Source organism: Heteronotia binoei, chromosome 10, assembly GCF_032191835.1.
Source record: "Heteronotia binoei isolate CCM8104 ecotype False Entrance Well chromosome 10, APGP_CSIRO_Hbin_v1, whole genome shotgun sequence".
Lineage (NCBI taxonomy): Eukaryota > Metazoa > Chordata > Lepidosauria > Squamata > Gekkonidae > Heteronotia > Heteronotia binoei.
The window spans coordinates 76,704,232-76,730,296 of NC_083232.1; the positions used below are offsets into that span (position 1 = coordinate 76,704,232).

Below are 26,065 nucleotides of genomic sequence, written 5' to 3' on the forward strand. Positions count from 1 at the left end.
AAGAACTTTATTGTCTCTGATATCTTGTATCAGTATGGCAATTTTGGATCCTTTTTCAATTATTTCTCTACTTCCCTAATATTGTGATATATTTTTTATTCCTTGGAAATTTACCTGTTCTGTAACTTGATTTTAATTTTTTTATTGCCACATTCTTAATTCTTCCTGTCTTCTTCCTTCATTGGATTAACAAAACACAAGTTGTACTTCCAGCCCAGACTAATCTATTTGGACCGCAGTCTAAATCTTGTTCTTTTATTTACTTCTGGGGAATTCCAAATTATTTAATTTTGTCTGATGTGTTTACAGTAAAGGACATGGAAGCCCATTTGAAATTCTGACTTCTTAATTGTTTCGTCGACGCGGGGATCCAGGGGTTGGCCTTACAATGGCTTTCCTCTTTCCTTGAGGGTCGGGAACAAAGAGTCATGATTGGGGTGAACTGTCCCGGAGACACACGCTTGATTGCGGAGTGCCTCAAGGGGCGGTCCTCTCCCTGATGTTATTTAACATCTATATGTGCCGCCTTGCCCAGATTGCCCGAAGGTATGGGCTGGGTTGTCACCAGTATGCTGATGATACCCAGCTCTATCTGCTTATGGACGGCCGGACAGCCTGCGCCCCAGAAAATCTGGACCAGGCGTTACAGGCCGTGGCTGGGTGGCTCAGGCTGAGGCTGAGGAGAGCCAGTTTGGTGTAGTGGTTAAGTGTGCGGACTCTTATCTGGGAGAACCGGGTTTGATTCCCCACTCCTCCACTTGCACCTGCTGGAATGGCCTTGGGTCAGCCATAGCTCTGGCAGAGGTTGTCCTTGAAAGGGCAGCTGCTGTGAGAGCCCTCTCCAGCCCCACCCACCTCACAGGGTGTCTGTTGTGGGGGAGGAAGGGAAAGGAGATTGTGAGCCGCTCTGAGACTCTTCAGAGTGGAGGGCGGGATATAATTACAATATCATCTTCTTCTTCTAAATCCGGCGAAGACAGAGGTCCTTTGCTTGGGTCATCAGGGTCTGGGAGGGGAAATCCCCCTGCCAGTTTTTGACGGTGCGCCGTTGACAGCAACGCACAAGGTCAAGAGCCTGGGGGTACTATTGGAGCCTTCCTTAACAATGGAGGCTTAGATAGCGGCCACTGCTAAGTCCGCATTCTTTCATCTTAGGCGGGCGAGGCAGTTGGCCCCTTTCCTGGAGCGTGACGATCTAGCAACGGTGATCCATGCAACGGTCACCTCGAGGTTGGACTACTGCAATGCCTTCTACATGGGGCTGCCCTTGTGCCGAACCTGGAAGTTGCAGTTAGTGCAGAATGCCGCTGCCCGGTTGTTATTGGGGGTCCCAAGATGGGAGCACATTCAGCCGGGGCTCCAGATTCTGCACTGGCTGCCAATAATATACCGAGTTCGGTACAAGGTGCTGGTTATTACCTTTAAAGCCCTATATGGCCTAGGACCTGCCTACCTTAGGGACTGTCTCTCCCCACATGTTCCCCAGAGAGTACTGAGATCGGGATCTCAAAATCTGCTCATCATCCCCGGGCCAAAGGAAGCCCGCCTGAAATCTACCAGGGACAGGGCCTTCTCTGTATCGGCTCCTTTCTGGTGGAACCAGCTGCCGGAAGAGGTGAGGGCCCTGCGGGACCTTGGCCAGTTCCGCAGGGCCTGTAAGACAGCCCTCTTCCGGCTAGCTAATAACTAACTGGCATTGGAAACTGAGTGCAGTTTTGATAGACCGCTGTTATATGTTTTATTTTACTGTTTTAACTGTGTAAGATGTTTTAAATTCAATAATTTTATGTTAGATTTTATGTGTTGTGAGCTGCCCTGAGCCACTTCGGTGGGAAGGGCGGGATATAAATTGAAATAAACTTGAAACTGTTAATAGTCTCACAGATACTGTATGTAGTCAAGCAAAGCCTAAAGGTAATTGCAGGCACAAAGGGGCCATACAGAATATCCCATACAGTAAATATATTAGTGTTCATCATTATTTATTATAGATTGTTAGCAAAGAACTTATAAGAAGGAAAATAGCTGGTAGCACCATTCTGTAATCGCTTGTTCAAGAGTTTGTACAAATTTTAATGTAGGACTGTAAAAGTTAAGTCTAATTGCATTTTTTAATAAATGAACTGCTCATGCCACACTTTTGTGGATTCCAGATTACCCATCAGTGCAGTAAAATGGATCAAGCAATTCAGAAAGCATTTAAAACATTTAAAATGCTTGCTAAATTACATATTAACATAATACTACATTACAAAACTTTTTAAAAAGTAAGCATTCTAACCATGCCATCCTAAGTAGAGTTGCACCCTTCTTAAAACACTGAAATCAACAGGTTTCAAAGGATACAACTCTGCTTAAGGTCATAACGCCAATGACAGCACTGATTTAAAAAAAATGTCACTTAAAAGGACAGTAGCTTGTTTTAGACCTCACAGCAGCACTTTGAGATAGGCAAGAGTTATTGTTGTTCTCAGAAGAAAGTAGGCTTGCCAATCCCTAGGTCCCAGCGGCGGTTCTCCCACTTTCCCAGGCTCCTTCCCACCCCCAGTCAGCTGGCCAGTGGGGGGAATCCCCGCCCCCACAGCCATCATGTGCCTTTCCCCCTCTGGAGGCTTCATTCTCCGCTTGGAAAGACTTCCTCTTGGGATGGTGTGTCTGCGTCTTTAAGGCTGAAGGGGAGCAGGGGGAGGGGCAGGAGGCAGAACAACATGTTTATGAAAGGAGCCGAGACCCTCTGTTTGTTGCACAATCCTTGCAGAGGTGGTTTGCATAGTGTGAAGGTAAACTTGAACCTTTGGTTGCCCTGTGTTACTGTGAAAAACTTGAAAGTTCAGCAACTCGTGAGTAGAGGTGCCAATCCCCAGGTGGGAGCAGGGAAGCCCCCATTTGGAGGCCCTCCAGAGCTTCAGGGTCATCAGAAAGAGGGGGGAGGGAAATGTCTGCTGGACCTTAGGGTATAATGGAGAATTAATTCCAGGATATCTGGAGCTCTGGGGCTCTGGGCAGTTTTTTGAGGTAGAGGTACCAAAGGTACCAAAGTTTCAGCTCTCCAAGTTTCAAAAAGATTGGACCAGAGGGTCCAATTTTATGAGCCCCAAAAGACGGTGCTCCTATCCTTCATTATTTTTAATGTAGGGAAGGCATTAAAAAGGTATGTGGTCCCCTTAAATGTGATGGCCAGTACTTCCTTTGGAGTTCAATTGTGCTTGTCACAACTTTGCTTATGGCTCCACCCCCAAAGTCTCCAGGTATTTCTTGAATTGGACTTGGCAACCCTAGATGGAAGATAGAAACCGAAGGATGCCAAGGGTCAACTTTGCCTGATCTTATAAGCATACTTATAGGATCTTGTTTAAACCTGGCTACTATAATCTTGCTAGGTTTGCAGCATTAGTGTGCAAGCGCATCTGATGCTTATCTTGTCCAGTATCTGTGGTGTGCTAACATTACTCGCATGGTTGTTGAGGATCAGATTTAAACAAGATGGTGAGTGTGTACAGTGTTTCTCAGGTAAGTTCTTCTGTCACACTGGCCTTCTATTTAAATCAGGGCCAATGATTTCCTTCTAGTGGTGAAATATGAACTGGAGGCATCTTGTTTCAGACCCATAGCAGTATCCTATAAGAACTCAAAAGCATTCAGAGCATCTCAGAATTCCCATGGTCATTGTCATATTTGACTTTAATCAGAACACTGTTGAGGAATGAAACTACATGCAGCTCTTTCCATTGGCACTCTGCCTTTCCTCTGTGAAACGGCACTAAACTATGACAGGATCTTTGAACAATGAAAGCCAGTGTGACCCTCTTGCTAATAGGTATGAAATGGTCATTCTCCATTAGATGTATTTGTATGTGTGTCATATATAATGTTTAAGATACATTAACACTAAATGATCATTGTCACCCTAAATTAATACTTGGCTCTTAGCAGGACCAAAAAAAGAAACCCGGTCGTTTGCTTTTATCTCTCTTGAGAAAGTCAGAGCACTAACTCTGGTCTCAGATCCATCTGAATTGCTTTCCTACTGTGTAATTTTTCCTCTCAGTCTAAGAACACTGACTTATGTTTGCAGACTGTTGAATTGATATGACTTTCTGCTTCCAGTTGGTAAGGGCATTGCCTCTTTGACTCACCCTGCTGCCCCTTTCCAGCTGAGTGTTAAGTTAGGTTTAGAAGCAATTCCACTGACAGGCCTTCATAGCAAGCTGCAAGTAGCCTGTTTTGATAAGAGGCCGAGGAAAGAAAGCTGCAGAAAAGGGACAGGTTGTGTGATGGAAGGAACATCTTGGCAATGATACAGAAGGACAACTCTTGCTTCCTCATTCACTGATAACAAGAAAAGGCCATCTCCAAGAGAAAATTCTGTGCAATTCCAGCAGCACTACAATAATAATAATAATAATAATAATAAATTTTATTTGTACCCCGCCCTCCCCCGCCGAAGCAGGCTCAGGGCGGCTAACAATACGGTTAGATATTTATGTATTTTATATCATTTACATATTCATACCCACTTGCACCCCAAGGGGGACCCAAATCAACTTACAACATTGTTCTCTATTTTAATCTCTCAACAACAACAATGTGAGGTAAGTTACTGCGAACAAGGTTACCAGCCTCCAGATGGAGCCTGTAGTTCTCTCAGAATTATAACTGATTTTCAGGCTACTGAAATCTAGGGTTGCCAATCTCAGTTGGGGCAGGGGATCCCCCAGTTCAGAGCCCCTTCCCCTGCTTCAGAGCTATCAGAAAGCAGGGTAAATGGCCACAGGGTGCTCCTTTCCACAGTATCCCAACAGGCAAGAAGCAGGAAGTAGATATATTCCTATGTAACCAGGAATTGACGTAGGTAGGGGCAATGCTCTGTTTTTTGGGCAAAATTCTATGGTAGAATCAGATTTAAACCATAGAGTTTTGCCCAAAAAACCAGACCTCCTCCCCCCCCCCACGTCACCAACATGCCTACATCATTTCCTGCTTCTCCCTCCATGCTCACAGAAAGGTAAACCCTGTTCCCTGCTCCCTGATCCAACTGACCCAGCAACCCTATTTAGATCAGTATCCCTTGTAAGGGACGTTAGTTTGGGAGGACAAACTCTGTGACATCACATCCCCTTCTCAGGCAGCACCCCAAATCTCCTGGAGTTTAGCAAGCTGGTGTTGGCAACCTTAAGCTAAAAGAGAGTGGGATCAATCCAACCATGCTGCAAGAACCCTGCCTCTCCTGAAAAAGAAAATAAGAAGAGCTCCCCCCCAGCCACATCACCAACAGACCAGTGGTCCATCTAGTTGAACATCCTGTCTCACATAGTGGGCAACGAATTTCACTGGAAGGCCAACAACAGGGCACAGAAGCCGAGGCTTTCTCTGATGTTGCTTCATGGCACCGCTGTTCAGAGGGCTGCCAGTAGGGTATCAGCATTTGTTTGGGTTTTTTAGTGATTTTTAAATTTTTGTAATTTTTGCCATCCAGTCATAGCTGATTTATGGTGACCTTCTAGGATTTTCAAGGCAAGAGGCATTCAGAGGTGTTTTGCCATTGCCTGCTTCTGAGTAATGACCTTGGTAGTCTCCCATCCAAATATTGACCAGGGCTAACCCTACTTAGCTCCCAAGATCTGACAAGATTGGGCTAGCCTGAGCTGTCCAGGTTAGGGCATTCAGAGGTTTAGTGCCTCTGAATATGGAGGCTCCCTTTAGTCGCCATGCCTTGTATCCACTGATAGATCTGTCCTCCATGAATCTGTCGAATCCCTTTTTAAAGCTATGGCCATCACTATATTCTCTGGCATCAAATTCTGCATTTTCATCACTCATTATATAAAGAACTATTCCCTTTTGTCCATCTTGAATCTACTGTCCATCAAGTTCATTGCAACAGAAGAGCCACTTAAGTTGGAGGAAGGCTCCTTAGACTGGAAGAAGACTTCAGACTTTGTCCAGTGAAATGGAAGTAGAGGGGTGGGATCCACCCTGATAATGGGCTCAATCCTCCCGGAGCTTACAGTAAGCCCTGTACCAAGTGCCCTGTAAGCTATTAGAGGATTGGCTACATCAGGGAGGGGTGGCCTAATATGCAAAGGAGTTCCTGCTGCAAAAAAGCTCTGAGGATAACTATCAGGTTTGTGTCACAGTTCACACATTACCCTTTCAAGCATAAGATGACACAGGAGTGATTCCTGAAGTTCATATCCATGCTGTTCGAAAACAAGATGAGACCCAAAAAGTGGCCCTCTGGCTATGTCAATGGTATCAGTAGTGGATGGGATCTTTATGAACCGAGTGTGGAGAAGCAGAACTTGAAGAAATGTCTGGGATTCCTGTGCCTTCGCTTCCCAAACAGGTGTTTCACTAGCATCCTGATATTGTCAGTGCAACAGATTATAATCAGTGTGATCAATCTGATGAAAAAAATTGGGTGCTGAATAAAGTTCAAATTAATAACTTTTGGTTGCAATCAAATCTCGTCCCTCTGCTGTCATGAAGGTATGGCACACAACTCTAAAGACATTATAGGATTTACTGCATTCACTAGACATGACTCTCTCGTTATGTCCCTATGGAAGGTTTTTCTTTGATTATTCCTAATCAATGACCTAGCAGTTGCAAGGAAACGTGTCTGTCATGAAGGCAGAACTGAGTAAAATCTTCTGATTGAGAGGCAAATAAGCATGTGGCCATGAATGTTATTTTTGAGTCTGTAGGTGGTACAGTGGTTGTATTTAGGAAATGTTGCTGTTCTAAAGAATCGCTCCTTCTGAAATATCTGACAATTACAGAACTGAAGCCTGGTCTCTAGACAGGGGTCATGAGACAGTGCTGGAGCAGATGTATAGCAAACAAAAGGTCCCTGGTGTATCCAGCAAAAGGATCTCATTAACGTGCTGGGAAATGCTGTTCTCTACTTAGACCCAGAGAGCTGCTGTCAACCTGTATTAAATGGATAGATATAGAGGGACCAATAATCTGACTCCACATAGGCTCATATGTTTATGTGATCAAAAAGTGGGATGGCAACATTTCTCCAGAATGGATGTTGATGTGCAAAAGTGTATCTGTATGAGTATTCCAACATGCAGAGGCAAGAGCAGACATTAACCTTTCTTGAAAACATTTATATGCAGACTGTGACTTCAGCAAGGTTTAAAAAAAATGGTCAGCAAATCCCAGCAATCTCCACCTAGTTCCTGCCAAACAAATGACCATTTCCGCACAAAAGAGTTCCTTAGTGTGAGAAGCTGTGTATCAATTTAAAATACGCTAAATACTACATTCTCCCTCTCATGGATTGCTGCCTTGTTGTGGCGAGAGGGCTTGCGTGGTTCAATGAAGCTGTGGGCTATGCCATGCAGGGCCACCCAAGATGGACAGGCCACAGCTGAGAACCCAGACTAAATGTGATCCACTGGAGAAGGAAATGGCAAACCACTCCAGTATCCTTGCCAAGAAAACCCCATGAACAGACACAAAAGGCTAAAAGATATGGCGCTGGAAGTTGAGCCTTTCAGATCTGAAGGTGCCCAATATGCTACTGGGGAAGAGCATTCAAGTAACCACAGAAAGAATGAAGCGGCTGGGCTAAAGCCAAAAGGACGCTCAGCTGTGGATGTGTCTGATGATGAAAGAGCAATCTGATGCTGCAGAGAACAATACTGCATCGGAACGTGGAATGTAAGGTCTATGAATCAAGGTAAGCTAGATGTGGTCAAAGAAGAGATGACAAGACTGAACATCGACATCTTGGGAATCAGTGAACTAAAATGGACGGAAATGGGTCAATTTAACTCAGAGGATCACTACATCTATTATTGTGGGCAAGAATCCCGTAGACGAAATGGTGTGGCCTTTATAGTTAACAGAGTGAGGAAAGCAGTTGTGGGATACAATCTCAAAAATGACAGAATGATCTCGGTCCGTATCCAAGGCAAACCATTCAATATCACGGTAATACAAGTCTATGCCCCAACCACTGATGCAGAAGAGTCTGAAGTGGACCAGTTCTATGAAGATCTACAACACCTTCTAGAATTAACACCAAAAAAGGATGTCGTCCTTATCATAGGGGACTGGAATGCCAAAGCAGGAAGTCAAAAGGTGACTGGAACAACTGACAAGTTTGACCTTGAGAACAAAATGAAGCCGGGCAAAGGCTAATAGAGTTTTGTCAAGAGAACAAGCTGGTCACAGCGAACACTCTCTTCCAACAACCTAAAAGGCGACCCAACACATGGACATCACCTGATGGGCAACACAGAAATCAGATTGATTATATACTCTGCAGTCAAAGATGAAGCTCCTTACAGTCAGCAAAAACAGGACCTGGAGCTGACTGCGGCTCAGATAATGAGCTATTCATCGCAAAATTCAGGCTTAAACTGAAGCAAACTGGAGAACCCATTAGGCCATTCAGGTTTGACCTTGATCACATCCCTTATGAATATACAGTGGAGGTGAAAAATAGCTTTCAGGGACTAGAGTTGATAGAGTGCCTGAAGAACTATGGATGGAGGTTCGTGACATTGTACAGAAGGCAGCAATCAGCACCATCCCAAAGAAAAAGAAATGTAAGAAAGCAAAGTGGCTGTCTGATGAGGCTTTAAAAATTACCCAAAGAAGGGTAATGCCAAGGAATGTTCAAACTATCGCACCATTGCACTCATTTCACATGCCAGCAAGGTCATGTTAAAGATCCTACAAGTTAGGCTTCAGCAGTATATCGATCGGGAACTACCAGAAGTTCAAGCTGGGTTTCGGAGAGGTAGAAGAACTAGAGATCAGATTGCCAACATTCGATGGATTATGTGAAAGCACGGGAGTATCAGAAAAACGTCTATTTCTGCTTCATTGACTATGCTAAAGCCTTTGATTGTGTGGATCACAACAAACTGTGGCAAGTCCTTAAAGAGATGGGAGTGCCAGACCACCTCACATGTCTCCTGAGAAACCTGTATAAGGGTCAAGAAGCAACTGTCAGAATGGGATATGGAACAACTGATTGGTCTAGAATAGGAAAAGGAGTTTGACAAGGATGTATATTGTCACCCTGCTTATTTAATTTATATGCAGAGTACATCATACAGAATGCTGATCTGGATGAAGCATAAACCGGAATTAAGATTGCCGGGGAAAACATCAACAACCTCAGATATGCAGATGACACTACTCTAATGGCAGAAAGTTAGGGGGACCTAAAGAACCTCTTGTTGAGGGTGAAAGAGAAGAGCACAAAAGTCGACTTGAAACTTAACATCAAAAAAGCTAAGATCATAGCATCTGCCCCATCACATCTTGGCAAATAGAAGGGGAAGACATGGAAGTAGTGACAGACTTCACATTTCTGGGATCCAAGATCACTGCAGATGGTGACTGTAGCAATGAAATTAAAAGACGTTTGCTCCTTGGGAGGACAGCTATGGTGAACCTGGGCAGTATAATAAAAAGTAGAGACATCACCCTGCCAACAAAAGTCCGTATAGTCAAAGCGATGGTATTCCCAGTATGGCTGTGAGAGCTGGACCATAAGGAAGGCCGAGCGCAGAAGAATAGATGCTTTTGAGATGTGCTGCTGGAGAAGACTCTTGAGAGTCCCTTGGATTGCAAGATCAAATCAGTCAGTCCTAAGGGAAATCAACCCAGACCGTTCACTGGAAAGTGAGATGCTGAAGCTGAAGCTCAAATACTTTGGCCACCAAATGAGAAGGGAGCACTGCCTGGAGAAGATCCTGATGCTAGAAAAGACAGAAGGCAAAAGAAGAAGGGGACAGCAAAAGATGAGATGGCTGGACAGCGTTACTGATGTAACAAACACGAATTTGAGCAGACTTTGGAGGATGGTGGAAGACAGGAGGGCCTGGCGTGACTTTGTCCATGGGGTGGCAAAGAGTCGGACTCGACTGTGCGACTGAACAACAACAAATACTACATTCTAGGATTCTGCCAGTAATCGTCATTCCAGAATGTCTCAGGAGTTGTATTATAAAGGATTTGAATGCTAAGTCTTGAAATACATAGCAGACAAAGCTTTTCTGTTATGAGATCGCTTCTCCCCTCATGTCATGCAAAAGATCTTGCCAAGAGCAGTCGGCGTGAACAGAATCCTCTCCAGAAACAAAACAAGTTGTCATGCTTATTAATGAGTCATGTTGTTTGCAGTCACTTCTCGGCCCATTTTAGGAACACCTCCAAATACACAGCCTCCCTCCAGTTGGGTGTTTTTAAGCCACCTGTAAGCTTACAGGCCCTACTTTATTGTCTCTTCCATTTGCATGGTAGATACAAAAGCCCTCCCACTGATCCAGCTGGGGACTCTGGGTTGGATCCAGCTGGTTGCTTCACTCTCTCTTGCCCAACTCTCCGCTGTATTACAACCCACTCTATTAAGCCACATGGCTTCTCTATGTGCAGCTCTCATCATTTGTAGCATAGTCTTTTCTGGTGGTCCAAGATAATCCCTTTTTCACCAGCAGAAAGCTTCTTAGATCCCACCCGCTTCTATCCTCTGTTAGATGACCACATGTGAGTGCAAACGCATACAGCTCAAAGTATGATCAGATGGCAGGGGTGGGGGGAGAGGTTGCATTCCCTGAATTCATTTTGAATGTGTTACAAATCTGCATGTAACCTGGGCATGGGAACTTAGGGCAAGTTCAAGGCTTAGGGCCTCCTTTCGTAAAGCACCACCACCACCACCAGTATTCACATACCTTAAGTAAAATAACTGTATTCATTACAACAAGGAAAATACAATTCGTTCCACGGGGCATGGTACTCCTCACCCCAGAAATTCCTTTCCCTTCCCAAACCCATAGAGTCTGAATGTGAGTGGTGGCCTGTTCAGTCAGTGACAAACTCACTGCTCTTTAAGAGTGCAGCTCTTTGCTATGTTCTGGGTTTTAAGAGAAAACCTGGTTTAACAGAATGTAGCTCCTGTAGTCAATGTCCTAGAGTGCTATTTTCTTGGTGAATCTGCCCAGCTGCAGGGCCTCCCTTCTCAATATCCTAGGGAAGAATTCAGCTTGAGTTCAAAGATATATGGTCTGAGGGCTAACTTCCACCACCAGAAGTGATTTCAATAAAAGAAGGGCCCACACCAAACAATTTTTTTTTTCAGCTGAAGTAGGGTTGCCATATTTTGAAAAGCAAAAAAGACAACATATTTCCTGACTGTCTACTTTATACAAGTTATCACTATGGCAAATCTCATTTTAATAATATTTAACATGTGATAATGGCTACTAATTAGGAATATTCCTAACCTTCCATCTGCAAAAGAGGACATTTTCATATATATTTTTAAAAAGAGTTCCAAAGAGAGTGGACCCCATAAAAAGAGGACATGCCCTCTAAAAGAAGACATCTGGTAACCTAGCTGAAGCCTTTCAACAATTCAGACCTTGGAAAGAGAAACAACTAGACCTCATGCTCCACACTCAACCCAGGTTGTTTTTTCCTTCCATCATTGTCTATAATAATAATAATAATAATAATAATAATAACTTTATTTTTATATCCCGCCCTCCCCCGCAGAGGCGGGCTCAGGGCGGCTAACAGACATGGAGATCCCATGATTCATGTAAAACAATGTAGACAATTTTAAATATATCAATTGCATAATAAATTATTTAAAATAGATAAAATATAAAATGGGTGCTAAAATACTGTAATCATAATATCCACAAGATGGCTAGATATCCACATGTCAGATTAATCAGGTTCTATCTCGAAGGCAAGCTGGAAAAGAAATGTTTTGCAAGCCCTGCGGAATTGGTTCAGGTCCCGCAGGGCTCGCACCATCTCTGGAAGGTGGTTCCACCAACGAGGGGCCATCACTGAGAAGGCCTGCTCCCTAGTAGCCTTCAACCTAGCATCTCTTGGCCCAGGGATTGTTAGTAAGTTCTGAGAGCTAGATCTCAGTGCTCTCTGGGGCACATATGGGGAGAGGCGGTCCCTTAGGTAGGCAGGTCCTCGGCCATATAGGGCTTTAAAGGTGATAACCAGCACTTTATAGCGAACACGGTACACAACCGGCAGCCAATGCAGATCCCGCAGCCCAGGCCACGCAGGTTCCCACCGTGGTAGTCCCTCCAGCAGCCTGGCCACCGCGTTCTGGACTACCTGGAGTCTCCGTGTTCGGTATAAGGGCAGCCCCATGTAGAGGGCATTGCAGTAGTCTAGTCTCGAAGTGACCGTTGCGTGGATCACAGTTGCTAGGTCGCTGCGCTCCAAGAAGGGAGCCAACTGCCTCGCCCTCTTGAGATGGAAGAAGGCGGATCTAGCAGTGGCGGCTATCTGGGCCTCCATTGATAGAGAGGATTCCAGTAGCACTCCCAGGCTCTTGACTTTGCGCACTGGTACCAGTGGCGCACCGTCGAAAGCCGGTAGGGTAATCTCCCCTCCCGGTCCGCCGCGGCCCACGCAAAGGACCTCAGTCTTCGCCGGATTCAACTTCAGCCCGCTCAGCCTGAGCCAGTCAGCCACGGCTTGTAATGCCCGGTCCAAATTTATAGGGACATCACCAGCCCGGCCGTCCATCAATAGATAGAGCTGGGTGTCATCTGCGTATTGATGACAACCCAGCCCATACCTCCGTGCAATCTGGGCAAGGGGGCGCATAAAGATGTTAAACAACATCGGGGAGAGAACTGCTCCCTGAGGCACACCACAATGAAGTGGGTGCCTCTGAGACAGCTCCCCCCCAATTGCCACCCTTTGTCCCCGACCGTCAAGAAAGGAGGAGAGCCACTGTAAGGCTAGCCCCCGAATTCCTGCGTCGGCGAGGTGGCGGGTCAGCAGCCGATGGTCGACCATATCGAACGCAGCCGTATCCTCCTCCCAGTATACAAACTGAGTAGTTTCCATGCTTCACCCAACAGCCTATATTCCCAAAGCTCCTACTTGCTGGTCTATTGAAGAAGAGAAGGAAGGCCTTGTGTTCCATTCACCTACCCTTCCCCACTACCAGTAGTGGAATTCCAGATGTTTTGAGAGGGTTCTTTGTGGCAGGGAAGCAGCAAGAGGCCCAGTGCTTTCTTGTGGCTCATGTCCCTAGGTTGTATTCAGGGGAAATTTCCTATCAGTAGAACCGGACTTTCCTTTCTCTACCCCTTCTGCTGCAGCCCTCCACAAAACACTGCCCTGAGTGATAAGGAATCCTGATAAACTTATATGAAAGGGTCTGAAGCAGGAAGGGGCGATCGGTGGAAGTTGCTTTGTTTGTAAATAGATTCCATTTGAAAAAGTGATGGTGGGGAGATATAAACAGTCTTTTTGCAACCTATTTGTTTTAAACATAAAATGAGATGTTGTGCATCTAACAAGTAACTGTGCGTGTTCAAAGAATAGCGGGACGATCTGGACGAAAACAGGTGTGTCCACAAGATGCTTACCATATTTGAGCGGCGAGCTGGAGCATGGAGAGAGCCAAAGGGCACAGAAATGGAGCCTGCCCACTTCCACTCCTTTATTCACCACTTCCACAGCAGGGGTCCCTTTTCCACTCCTATGTTATCCCAATGCAGCCTTGGTATGAGCCTATGTATACTTACTCCAATGTAAGTCCTGATGTGTTCAATTGATCATAAAGCAAGTGATCATAAACTAAGCACTAGACTTGGATCTTTTTCAGTGGAGGTCCCACAGGCTAAAGCAGGGATGGCCAAACTTGCTTAACATAAGAGACACATAGAATAAACGTCAGATGTTTGAGAGCCACAAGACATGAATGAGGAAGGAAGGAAGATAGGGGAGGGAGGATGGAGAGGTGGAAAAAAGGCAATTTTAATTTTAAATGCATTCTCCACATTGTGGTTGGCTTGACTTGGCGAAGCAATTTAAAGAGAGAAATGCCTTCTCCAAGCCAGCTGACGGGGTGCTGGGGACTTTGAGAGCAACACAATATGTGTGAAAGAGCCACATGTGACTCCTGAATCGCAGTTTGGCCATTGCTGGGCTAAAGTCTGTATCATTTACATTCTTATAATCCTTAAAGGTGAAGAAAAATTCTGTCAATAATTTAGTTCTCATTTGCAGTAAAGTAAAAATCTAGATTAGTTTTAAACACCTAAATTAAACCTCTGAATCTTCAGCAACTTAGAAAATTAAGCTCTCTGGGGCTCTCCCATATGGTCAGCTTCAGGCCTCTTTTTGCTGTTGTTTCTAGCACAAGCTCTGCTTGGAATACTAAATACCAGAAAATGGAACATAATCTTTCCTAAAAATACATGAGTGAGAAGTACCCTTTTTTGTTAGGCAAGAAGAAGTGACAGTGAAATGGAAATTACTGCATTCATGAAAAAATTATTTGTGCCCCCCCCCCCCTTCCTCTCTTGGGGGAAGTTAGACACACAGTAAAAACTGTTCCCAGGCTTATGAAGCTTACACCTCAGACTGCACAGTTAAAAATATTTCAGCTGTTAAAGGCAATTCTATTTCAGTTTGCAAAGGTTCCCTTTAGACCTCGGTGTACATCTGCAATGACAGTCCTCTTTCTGAAAATGGTGCTTTTGTACCCATGGGTCACAAATGGCATTCAGCAACAGTGTTAAGGAATCGGCACATTTTGTATTTCATTCTGCTGAGGAGGTTGTGACTTACAGCTTCTATGTCTGCAAACGAGTTGTCCCAAAAGCAGAATGATAATTCTGGCTTTGAGACAAATCATATGTGTAGGCTTGTTTATAGGTGTAGATATGTGATAGCTGGTACTGTGCACATAGGAAGTGCCTATACATGTGCCAATTTGAAAATGGCAGAGGTAGTTTGAATCATCTGTCAATGCACATATCTTTGGTTTCAAGTCCAGAGTTTAACAAAACCTCATATTTTGAGCTCTGAGTTAGCTTAGGAAAGGTCTGCTGGTGGACAACTCCAGTTTTGGTTTAAATCAGTTCCATTAGATTTATCAGCTATAGCCATTCTTGGAATAAGTGACTTGCCAAGAGTTATCCATGTTCTGAATGCATGCCGTTTAAATCATTGTAATGTGCTCTACATGGAGCTTGCCTTGAAGACTGTTCAGAAGCTTCAGAGCATGGCATCAAAACATTATAGGATATAAAGAATGTATCCTGCCAGTCTTAAAATAACTCCACTCACTGACATTTCTGGGCACATTTCAAAGTGCTGGTCCTTACCTTGAAAGACTTTGATAGTCTGGAACCACAGTCCTTGAAGGTCTATCAACTCTTCTAAGATAGATCCAAGTGGGCAGCCGTGTTGGTCTGAAGCAATAGAACAAAGCAGTAGACTGACTTGAACTCTCTCTCTCTCTCTCTCTGTATGTAAATGTGTGACTCTTAGGAGAGTTAGAACAAAGCAGTAGACACGTTGTACCGTTAAGACCAACTAAGTTTTATTTAGAACGTAAGCTTTCGTATGCTCTTAAGCAGTCTTCATCAGACAAAACTGCCCTGCATTTAAACCCACAACTAAGAAGCCAGAATGGCACCCAGATTTATGGCACTTCACACCTATGACATGTCTGCTTTTTATCACCCTCCACTGCTGTTATAGCCCAGTTAAGAATACCAAACAAACACAGACCCCAATTTGTGATTCTTTTAATCTGCTAAAAACATTCTCATGACTCTACATACCAACTCACTGCCCAATTTCTCTATATTTAAAGATGGCTTGCCATTCCAGTTTTGTTTGATGAAGTCTGCTTAAGAACATACGAAAGCTTACATTCTGAATAAAACAGTTGGCCTTAAAGGTGCAACTTGTCTACTGCTTTGTTCTAACTCTCCTAAGAGTCACACATATACAGAGAGAGAGAGAGAGTTCAAGTCAGTATGTACGGCTTTGTTCTGTGTCTCCCCAACTTTGGAGGTATGTTGGGTGGCAACCACATATTAGGATCTTTCTGTCGTGGCTTTTTAACTGTGGAGTGCCTTTACCTAGTGCCAACTTGTTGAATTTATGCACCAGATGAAAACCTTCAGTGTTTGCCAGGCATTTTTTATTTCCATTTGTGGTCTGGATTGTTACAGGGCCTGAGAGACAGGTGAGCAAAATTTCACACCTCCCTTACCCAGCAGGAAGTCCTAGTGTGTTAAATGGGACTTTCTGCCACATATATGTACACTGGATAAGGTTAAAGGTATGGAGAGAGAGAGCAGTAGGGCAAATTTTAATTAGCTGATGCCTGTATCATGAAGCCACATCCAGTCTCCAAGTCGTTTGCAGCTTTTTCCCCCCAGGCATTTGTAAGTGCACATAAATATGTATATGCCATTTAAATTGAAAAAGGCAAATTGCCTGACTCAGAATTGAAGGGACAGAACTGGGGGGAGATCCAGTGCTCAGGCTTCTCTATGTTTGTCTGTCACATAAGTGGTGACAGGAGGGATGACTTCATTCTGTAGGAAAATAATCTTTGGAGAATGCTCTTTAAGTGGCACATCTTTCTTTACCCCAAGTGTCCTCCTTATCTCTCCTTTATATATACATATATACACACACACACACACACACACAAGCAAACAGTTCTAACAGTGGCCTTCATGGCACAAGTGTACCTATTTAGTATGCATTGTTAAACACTGTCCTGTTTGACCAAGATGGGTGGGCGGGCCATGTGGAGGGTTGCCAGTTTATCTTGGATAATGGGAGACTTCCTGGGCCCCACCATAGTTTGGACGATCATTGTGAGGAAAGTGGCAAGGGGATAGAGGCCAATCAGTCTCTAGGTTTTACCTAGAAATTACATCATGATGCTCAAGGAAGATCCCACAAGTTTGGGGGAATTCGTAGAGTGTAATGATCCCACTTCTGGGTAAAATATTGATAGTGGTGTTACAATGCTGATCAGTGCTTTTCTTTCCTGTGCCTTCCTCCCAAAATCTCTCACACATTGAGAGCAGAGACCTTGGAAACCCTAGAAGTGTGTGGCAAGTGCCTTGAGCTACTAGGGTTTCCAAATTGTTTGTGTGCAGCAGTGAATGCAGTTTGGGGAACTCTGATTGGTTCCCTGCTCCTGAGTGCCTCTGTCAAGTTTCATGACTGTTTGGCTTCTCCCATTCTAATTTTAAGCAAGCCAGCATACCTCATGAACTACCAGCCTTCAAATAAACTTAGCTTGTGAAGTGTAAGTTGGTCTAGATACACATTTCTAAGTAAAAATGTTATTATTAATATGAAAAAACCAATTTAACATACTTCTCTGAGTGCTACACAATAGCATTTTCAGGTCTTGGTCTCTTGGAAAAAGCAATGCTTTTATTCCTGAGTAATCATTTTAATGAGGCTAAAAAATTTTTTACCTGCTTATTGACTGCCCTGTCCAAAATACTTCATTGGGTAGTTATCAGACCCAGTATGATCAATAGAGATCAGAGTGGAGAGGAGCTGGTTTTTAGACCATGTCACCTTGTCATGGTCTGAGAAACGCTTGTGAGCTTAACTTCTCTGTAAACTGGGTTAGGTAATTTATCACTCATGTTAATTAACGGGTCATGTAACTCATTTTCACTTAATGAGCTGCTTTCATACTGAGAAGCTGCTCCACCACCACTACCCACTTCTCTACCTGCCATGAGGTTTTTCAGAGCACTTACACAATATTATTCTCCTTCTGGCACCTCCTGTAGTTCCCTCTACTTCATCTGGATGTTTTCGTGACCTGCTTTGAATCCTGTCTTTACAGAAATATTGGTGTCAAAACTGGTCACCTAAAAGGTGGATCAGAAGATGGAGATTTCAACACCTACTCACTAACATGCCCTTGGCCTGCCATTCCCTCCCCCAGCAGCACTTTTGCCCTTGATGTCTATCACTATAGTGTCATACTACCTATTTAAAAAAATGGCAAAAAGCCCTCTGGTGAAAGAATTGGGAGGAGGAATCTCTCCACGGGGGTGCTCAGTAAGTCAACAAAAAGGGATTGCTGTCGAATGGAAACAGCCGTTGCATCAAAGGAAGAGTCTTGTGCAGGCTTTCAGTTCCTCTTTTGGCAAAAATAAAATTACAAGATATGAGGGTTTTTTTCTAGTGACCAAGCGGTTTGCAGTCCCTTTGAGGTCCTTTCTCCTGTGTTACACTGCTCACATATGTGGCCTCTTGCATGATCAGCCATTTTTTTAAGTTAGCAAGCTGACATATTGTGTCTAGGAAGTATTTTCAAATGCCCTAATCTGGATGGCCTATGCTGGCCTGATCTTGTCAGATTTCAGAAGCTAAGCAGATTTTCAGAAGCTAAGCTAAGCTAAGCTTCCGTCCTAGACCCTTGCCTGTCCGGCTTTCGCCCGGGCCACGGGACGGAGACAGTGCTGGTCGCCTTGGCAGATGACCTCCAGCGGCAACTGGATCGAGGTGGCGTGGCGGTGCTGATGTTGTTAGACCTGTCGGCAGCGTTCGACACGGTCGACCATCGGCTACTGACCCGCCGCCTCGCCGACATAGGGATTAGGGGGCTGGCCCTACAATGGCTTTCCTCCTTCCTCAAAGGTCGGGGACAAAGGGTGGCAATCGGGGGAGAGCTCTCCCGGAGGCGCACACTAGATTGTGGGGTGCCTCAGGGAGCAGTTCTCTCCCCGATGTTATTTAACATCTACATGCGCCCCCTTGCCCAGATTGCCCGGAGTTTTGGACTGGGTTGTCATCAATATGCGGATGACACCCAGCTCTATCTGCTAATGGATGGCCGGCCTGACTACGTCCCAGTGAATTTAGACCGGGCACTGCAGGCCGTGGCAACTTGGCTTAGGCTGAGTGGGTTGAAACTGAATCCGACGAAGACAGAGGTCCTTTGCGTGGGGCGCGGCGCTCTGGGAAGGGAAATACCTCTCCCGGTTTCTGACGGTGTGCCGCTGGAAGCGGCGAGCCGGGTCAAGAGCCTGGGAGTCCTACTGGAGCCTTCACTATCAATGGAGGCCCAGATAGCGGCCACTGCCAAGTCGGCATTTTTCCACCTGAAGCGGGCAAGGCAGTTGGCTCCTTTCCTGGAGCGTCGGGACCTGGCAACAGTGATCCATGCGACGGTCACCTCAAGACTAGACTACTGCAATGCCCTCTACATGGGGCTGCCTTTGTGTCGAACCCGGAAGCTGCAGCTAGTGCAGAACGCAGCGGCCAGGCTGTTATTAGGACTCCTGAAATGGGAGCATATACAGCCGGGGCTGCGTGAACTGCACTGGCTGCCAGTTACGTACCGGGTCCGATACAGGAAGAGGGTGGAAATCCTGGGGAGGGCGGGAGGTTTGGGAAGCCTAGTTTCTGAAGAAAACACAATGGAGCTTTAAGAATAGATGGGGATGAATTTGGTCAAGAAGCTGGGGATAAATTTGGTCAAGAACCTTCTCTAGCCTAATATCATCAGACTTAACATTAGTAAGGGACATTTTTCATAGGTCCCAGTGACATTTGACATCTTATCAGTTAAGCTGTACAGCTAACCAGTGATTAAATATCTCTTGCTGTAAGGGATTGGAGTGGCTTTTCCACATATATTCTGGCAAGGTGCAATAATAGAAACTGTTTGGAAGTTTTGGAATTAATTACCAATGTTATGGGATATAATCTTCCACAAGACCCTAGGGTCCTTTTATTGGGTCTTCTCAAAAGTCTAATTTATGAGGAGGATTTAGAAGTTATGTTGGATTTAATTACCACAGTTCATTATGTGTACAGTCTCCTGTTGGAAGAAAATATATCCCCTTCCTTTAGCAGACTGGTATAAAAGGATTTAGGATATCACACTGCTGTCAAAATTAATTCACTATAGATGAGCTGCTACTAATTTGCAAGGAGATTTATTGAGATGTGGACAATGTAATGTTGAGACATTGTACAGCCACTTCAATCTTGTAAAATCATATTTTTGTTGAATTTTTTAGAATTCAGATGTTATTTTACTACTACATTAATCTTTAGAATACAGATGCTATGCTACTACTACATTAAAATGTATGTTCAAAATCATGTTGTCTTTTGTGTAGAGTTAAGCAGTAGAAAAACATGTATTGGAAAGCAAGGTTTTATGTACTTGTTTGCGAACTTAGTTCTGTAGCCTTGTTCACATGAGCATAGCAGATGAGGTAGAGCCCATTCACGCAGTACAAAGGCCTTGTTGTGACCACAACGAGGACTTTGGATTATGCATTTGCTGGGTGTTCCATGTTTCCCTCAAGTTGTTTTGGGTCACAATAATGATGTCCAGAACTCCTAACACACATGTTATTCAAAGCTCCAAGTGGTAGCCACAAGGACTTTGTAATGTGATTCGGACCACAGACTACAAGGTTATTAGTAGGATGAATGTTTGTAATCCCACTGTGTTCAATGCAGAACATTTTTTTTATTTGTATGAAGAAACCGTAAATCCTGTGATTCAGCTACAAATAGTCTGAAGTGGGATAGTCCATTTTACTGCCACCTCGGCTCTTTGTGTAAACTAGGCCTGATGGATAGAGGTGAATGTCATCTAAGCCTCATAATAGTTAAAAATGTCTTTTTAGTTAATAATTTGCCATTATTCCCTAAATGATCACTCCATGTGTTGTGTAACATTACTATATCACTCAATAAAATAAACAGCTGGCTGCTCTCAGCTATAATGAACTCTCAAAATGCCCGGACATTTGGAGTGTGGGAGGGAGAAGGGTGTTTTAAAATGGGTGAGTTGTATAATGTTAACAGCACAGTACAGATTTGGGAACAGGTGCTAGAAGAGTCAAAATAGTGTTTTCTTAAGCTGAGATATTTTAGTTACAGAGTTCTGTTTTAGTACAGAAAGGTTTTTTAAAATAGCTACGGTCATTGCCATATACTCCAAGGGCCCCTGTGCCAAACAGATAGGAATTAAACAGGTAAAGATTTTTCCAGTATACTGATGCAGTTGGGTGGGGCAACATCTGGTGAATTTCTGCTTGGCCATACAGCTGTTAAAGGCATAGGAGCTTAACAGACAAAATAGCAAGGTGTTCCATGTTGTACATTATTCTGCATTGCAGCCTTTTCAGTCTCTTCTGCTGGAACTGTAGTCCAATCCTATGTGTGTTTACCAAGATTTATTTTAAATAAACACACAGGATTTCCCTATTGATCCCCACCCTCCCCGTTGTCATTCATACATAATTTGGGAGATAGGACTGACTAAAAAGGTAAATAGAAAAATTAAGCAAACATGAAAATCAGTACTACCTGCAGCTGTTAAGACTATCCAAGAAAGGGATTATTTGAGCATATGATCTTGTGCCTTCAGGATTTGCTCTTCTGTATTTTTTTTTTAATTTCTCCACGAAAATTGCTGCCCTCCTATGCATTTTGTCTAACTATCCCAAATTACTTCAGAGCTATCTTATTATCTTGACTGAATGAGCATCCCACCCCTGTTATGAAGGGAGGATTAAGAAAGATTCCTTACTCAGACCGCCTTTGTGATTGTCCTCAGAGGAGAATTGGTACTTTAATATCTATTTTGTTGGAGTTAGCCTTAGAAATAGTTTAACACAGCACCTAGATAATTCTTCATCTTTGTTTCATCACAAGTTAGCTTTCTTCCTTTTATCTGACAGATTTTCAAACCTTACCCTTAATATTGCAAGATGTTTCTATTGGTTTAGTTTTGTTTCCAGATGAAGTTCTTTATCAGATGGGGTTTTTTACTGCTCAGGACTTTGAGTCAATGAGCTTTAATCAGATAAAAGGAAAGGAAAAGGTAATCAGTACTATCTATACTGAAACAGTGTTCACATGTTGTAGATTTAGCTTATCTTAATTATACCAACCCAAAAATTTCCTTAACCTATGGCTGTATGAAACATGACAGTCTAATTGCAAAGTCATTGGATTGGCAGGTACTGACGTGATCAAGAAACAACCAGCCCCCATCTAGCAACATGCAAGTGCCTTACTGTTTACTGTTCAAGCAGTAGATCCAAAGATCCACTTGCATCAATTTGCACTGGATTCTGCTGTGTGTAGATAATCCTGTCTACACATGAAAATGCTGGTGCAGATCAGTGGGAACAGGATCCAGCTTTGGGATGGGGATCATTTAACTGCATGGCACAGCTGAGTGTGACCCTTCCCATCCATCTCATGATGATGATGATGATGGAAATGTGCAGTCTTGAATGTTGCCTGGTAGTCCAGCACATAATTGTTCTCTGCACATTCCTACTCATGCCCAGTTCCTTGATGCCTGGTACTACCACAGTCAAGGCCAAGACATTTTAAAAGATTGCATTTCACATTTTCTATTTTTCTTTTTTAAAATTTACTATCCATTGCCATCCTTTGAGAGCAGATGAATATCCAACAATGTGTTTTTTCTGCTTCTTCATGGTGAAATGAAAAGATTGTTTGCAGAAGAACAGGCCTTTCAGCTCCCCCCCACCCCCATTAAATTGCTTTGTTTTTTTAAAAAATAAAAAGCGTCTTGAAATAAAATCTTGTTAAGGGAATTCTGCACAGAGGCAAGAAGGTTAGGAAGTGTGTACAGCATTGGCAATCTGGAACCCACTTGAGCTGTTCAGCCAGGTCACTTGGGGAATGCATGGAAACTATTGATGTTCTGTTATTAAATTGTTCCTCAAACAGGGACGAATGCCAAACATGGACTGCGTTGCAAGGCCTGTAAGCTGAGCATTCACCACAAATGCGCAGAGAGCACTGGACAACAACGCTGTATGGGCAAACTGGTAAGCCAATCACGTGTCATGAACTGAGCCAAATGCAACCCCAATCCAGGCTAAGCAAGGGATATGACCTAGCAGGTCCCTTTTTCACTGCTGTCTTTGCTTTGACATTTGTGAGGTGAATAAGTCTGAAATCCCTTCCTTTTTTTGCCACAGGGACCGAAGGTTTAAGACTTCCTGCTTTAGGATATAGGATTGCCAATTCTGGTTTGAGAAATTCCTAGAGATTTGTGGGAAGTTCCTGCAGAGGGCAGAGTTTGAGGATGGGAGGGAGCTCAGGGAAGATGTGATGTCATACAATCCACCCTCCGAAGCTGCCATTTCCTCAAGGGGAACTGATCTCTATAGTTAGGAGATCCGGTGTAATTCTGCTGTGGAAAAAACCCCACCTTGAATTCAGTAACCTACTTAGAAGTATTCAGTCTCCCACAATTTTAAAATTCAAGTGCTTTAACAAATTGGGGATCATTTGAGGACTCACAAACTGAAATCAGTTTTATTTTAATTTTTTTTTCGGCCTGCTTCACTTCATAAAAAGGTAGGGCCAGATGCTAAACTAAGATGCAAGAAGCAAGACCCAAGTTTCCTTTTCTGCATTGCTTAATTCCATTTGGGAAATAGAGACCACTGGGGGGGTTTTAGTGGGTTGGTTAACAAATTCCTCTCTCAAGGCAAGTTTTGTAATAGACATTTTAGTGCTTGAAATTCTGATCACTTTCTTTTGATGAATAGTAGGAGTGGGTGTTGGGAGAGGATCCCTTTTTTCATCAATTTCTTATGAATTGAGAGGGGAGGATAAGAGGAATTGTACTATGGGATCCTGTGGGAAAGGAAAGCTGCACAGAGCAGTCAGCCCAGTTTCCAGTATTGCTTTCTGTGTTCAGATCTGATATGAAGACTGGCAAATCCTTGGCCTGTTTCTTGGGGACCAAGAGCAGAGATGAAGCACCTGGGGTTAATGCAAGCAATCAGCTTTGCATAATTACAGTCTAGTTAGCCAGGCCTTTCTTTCTTTTTATTTAGCGTTTTTAACATCCTGGGGAAAGATTTTTATTCTGGGAAGTTTTTAAAAATCATTTTGACATTTATTGTTCTTTGTTGCATTAGGATTATTTTTAAAAACACAACCAGCAGAGTAACAAAGAATAGTTTGACAATTCCCAGTGTGTTTTTCCAGATCTTTTCCAGGGAAATTTGTTGCTAGAACACGTTATGAGCAGAGTTGCTGAGGCTGGGTTGGGAAATTCCAGAAGTTTTGAGGGGGGATGTAATGCCATAGAATTAGGGTTGTTAATCCCCAGTTGGGGGATCCTCTGATTTGGAGCGCCTCCCCACACTTCAGAGCTATCAGAAAGTGGGGGAAATGGCTGTGGGGTACTCTTCTCCGTGGCAAGAATTTTTTTGTTGTTGTTCAGTAGCACAGACGAGTCCGACTCTTTGCAACCCCATGGGCAAAGTCACATCAGGCCCTCCTGTCTTCTGCCATCCTCTGAAGTCTGCTCAAATCCGTGTTAGTTACACCAGTAATGCTGTCCAGCCATCTCATCTTTTGCCGTCCCCTTTTTCTTTTGCCTTCTGTCTTTCTCAGCATCAGGGTCTTCTCCAGTTAGTGCTCCCTTCTAATTTGGCATTGACCATCTGGCATTGACCACCCAGACCTGCTTAGTCATCACTCACTCATCAGGCGGGACACATGTTAGACCTGGTCTTTGTGGCCGGAATATCAGTGACTGATATTGCAACAGAAGCAGTGCCATGGTCAGATCACTTTGCCCTTAAGGCCCGTATGGAGGTGTCACCCAAAACCTGTTTAGGCGGAGAGCGTATTTTAGCTCACCCGCGGAGCCTGATGGACCCGGAACGGTTCCTAACGGCTCTACGGGATACCTGGCCCGCTGGCGATTCCCTGGATGATCTGGTAGAGTCCTGGAACGATGGGCTCTCCAGGGCCATTGAGGAGATCGCACCCAGGCGCCCTCTGCGCCCCCGCCCGAAACCGTCGCCCTGGTTTAACCGGGAGCTGCGGCAACAAAAGCGGGAGCTCAGACGACTAGAGAGGCAATGGCGGCGTACTCGAGACGAAGTGACCCGAACATCTTATAGAGAGAGTTTGAAGGCCTATGAGATGGCAATCAAATCCGCAAAGAGAGTATTCTTTGCGGCTAAGATTGCGTCCGCAACTTCGCGCCCGGCACAATTATTTGATATAATTAGAGGACTTACAACGCTGCCACAAGGCAGGTTAAATTCTATTGAATTGGAAATCGGCTGTGAGGCTTTTGCGAAATTTTTTGCGGATAAAATCGCGTCACTCCGCCCCGACCCCCCTGCCAGTTTGGAGACAGTTAGCGAACCTGAGGCCCCGAGCCTGTCTTCGGATTATACTCTGGATGGCTTTAGACCCCTCAGCCTGGAGGAAGTTGACAGGATTCTCTTATTGGCTCGCCCAACAACTTGTAAATTGGACCCATGCCCTTCCTGGCTTATTAAATCTTGCCAGGGGGATCTTAGATATCCTGTGCGGGATATCATAAATAGATCCCTAACGGAAGGGCACTTTCCAACGCCACTCAAAGAGGCTGTGGTCCGTCCCCTCCTAAAAAAACCATCTTTAGATCCGGCCCAATTGGCACATTATCGGCCGGTTTCTAATTTGCCCTTTTTGGGTAAACTTATTGAGAGGGCAGTGGCGATGCAATTACAGAATTTCTTGGAGGACACTTCCATCCTTGACCCATTTCAGTCCGGCTTCCGCCCGGGACACGGGACGGAGACAGTGTTGGTCGCCCTAGTAGATGACCTTCAACGGCATCTGGATCGGGGTGGCTCGGCGGTGCTGATGCTGTTAGACCTGTCGGCGGCGTTCGACACGGTCGACCATCGGCTACTGACGTGCCGCCTCGCCGACGCGGGGATTCAGGGGTTGGCCTTACAGTGGCTTTCCTCTTTCCTGGAAGGTCGGGGACAAAAGGTCGCAGTAGGGGGGGAGCTATCCCAGAGGCGCACACTTGATTGTGGTGTGCCCCAGGGGGCGGTTCTCTCCCCGATGTTATTCAATATCTACATGCGGCCTCTTGCCCAGATAGCCCGAAGGTATGGGCTGGGGTGTCACCAGTATGCTGATGACACCCAGCTCTATCTACTGATGGACGGCTGGCCGGTCTGCGCCCCGGAAAATCTGGACCGGGCATTACAGGCCGTGGCTGAGTGGCTCAGACTGAGTGGGCTGAAGCTAAATCCTACGAAGACAGAGGTCCTTTGCTTGGGTCGCCGCGGCCCGGGGGGGGGATCCCCCTGCCAGCTTTTGACGGTGCGCCGCTGATGGCGGCGGACAGAGTCAGGAGCTTGGGGGTGCTGTTGGAGCCTTCCTTAAAGATGGAGGCTCAGATAGCAGCCGCTGCCAAGTCCGCATTTTTTCATCTTAG

The 26,065-nt window shown here is 44.6% G+C and overlaps 1 protein-coding gene across 1 annotated transcript in view; it reads left to right on the forward strand.

Moving 5' to 3' along the window:
• STAC (SH3 and cysteine rich domain) overlaps positions 1 to 26,065 on the forward strand; it is a 111,163-nt gene that overhangs the window by 58,394 nt on the left and 26,704 nt on the right. The window contains exon 3 of the mRNA XM_060247602.1: positions 22,543 to 22,643. Within this exon, the coding sequence (XP_060103585.1) occupies positions 22,543 to 22,643 (101 nt within the window). The remainder of the gene's footprint in view (positions 1 to 22,542; positions 22,644 to 26,065) is intronic.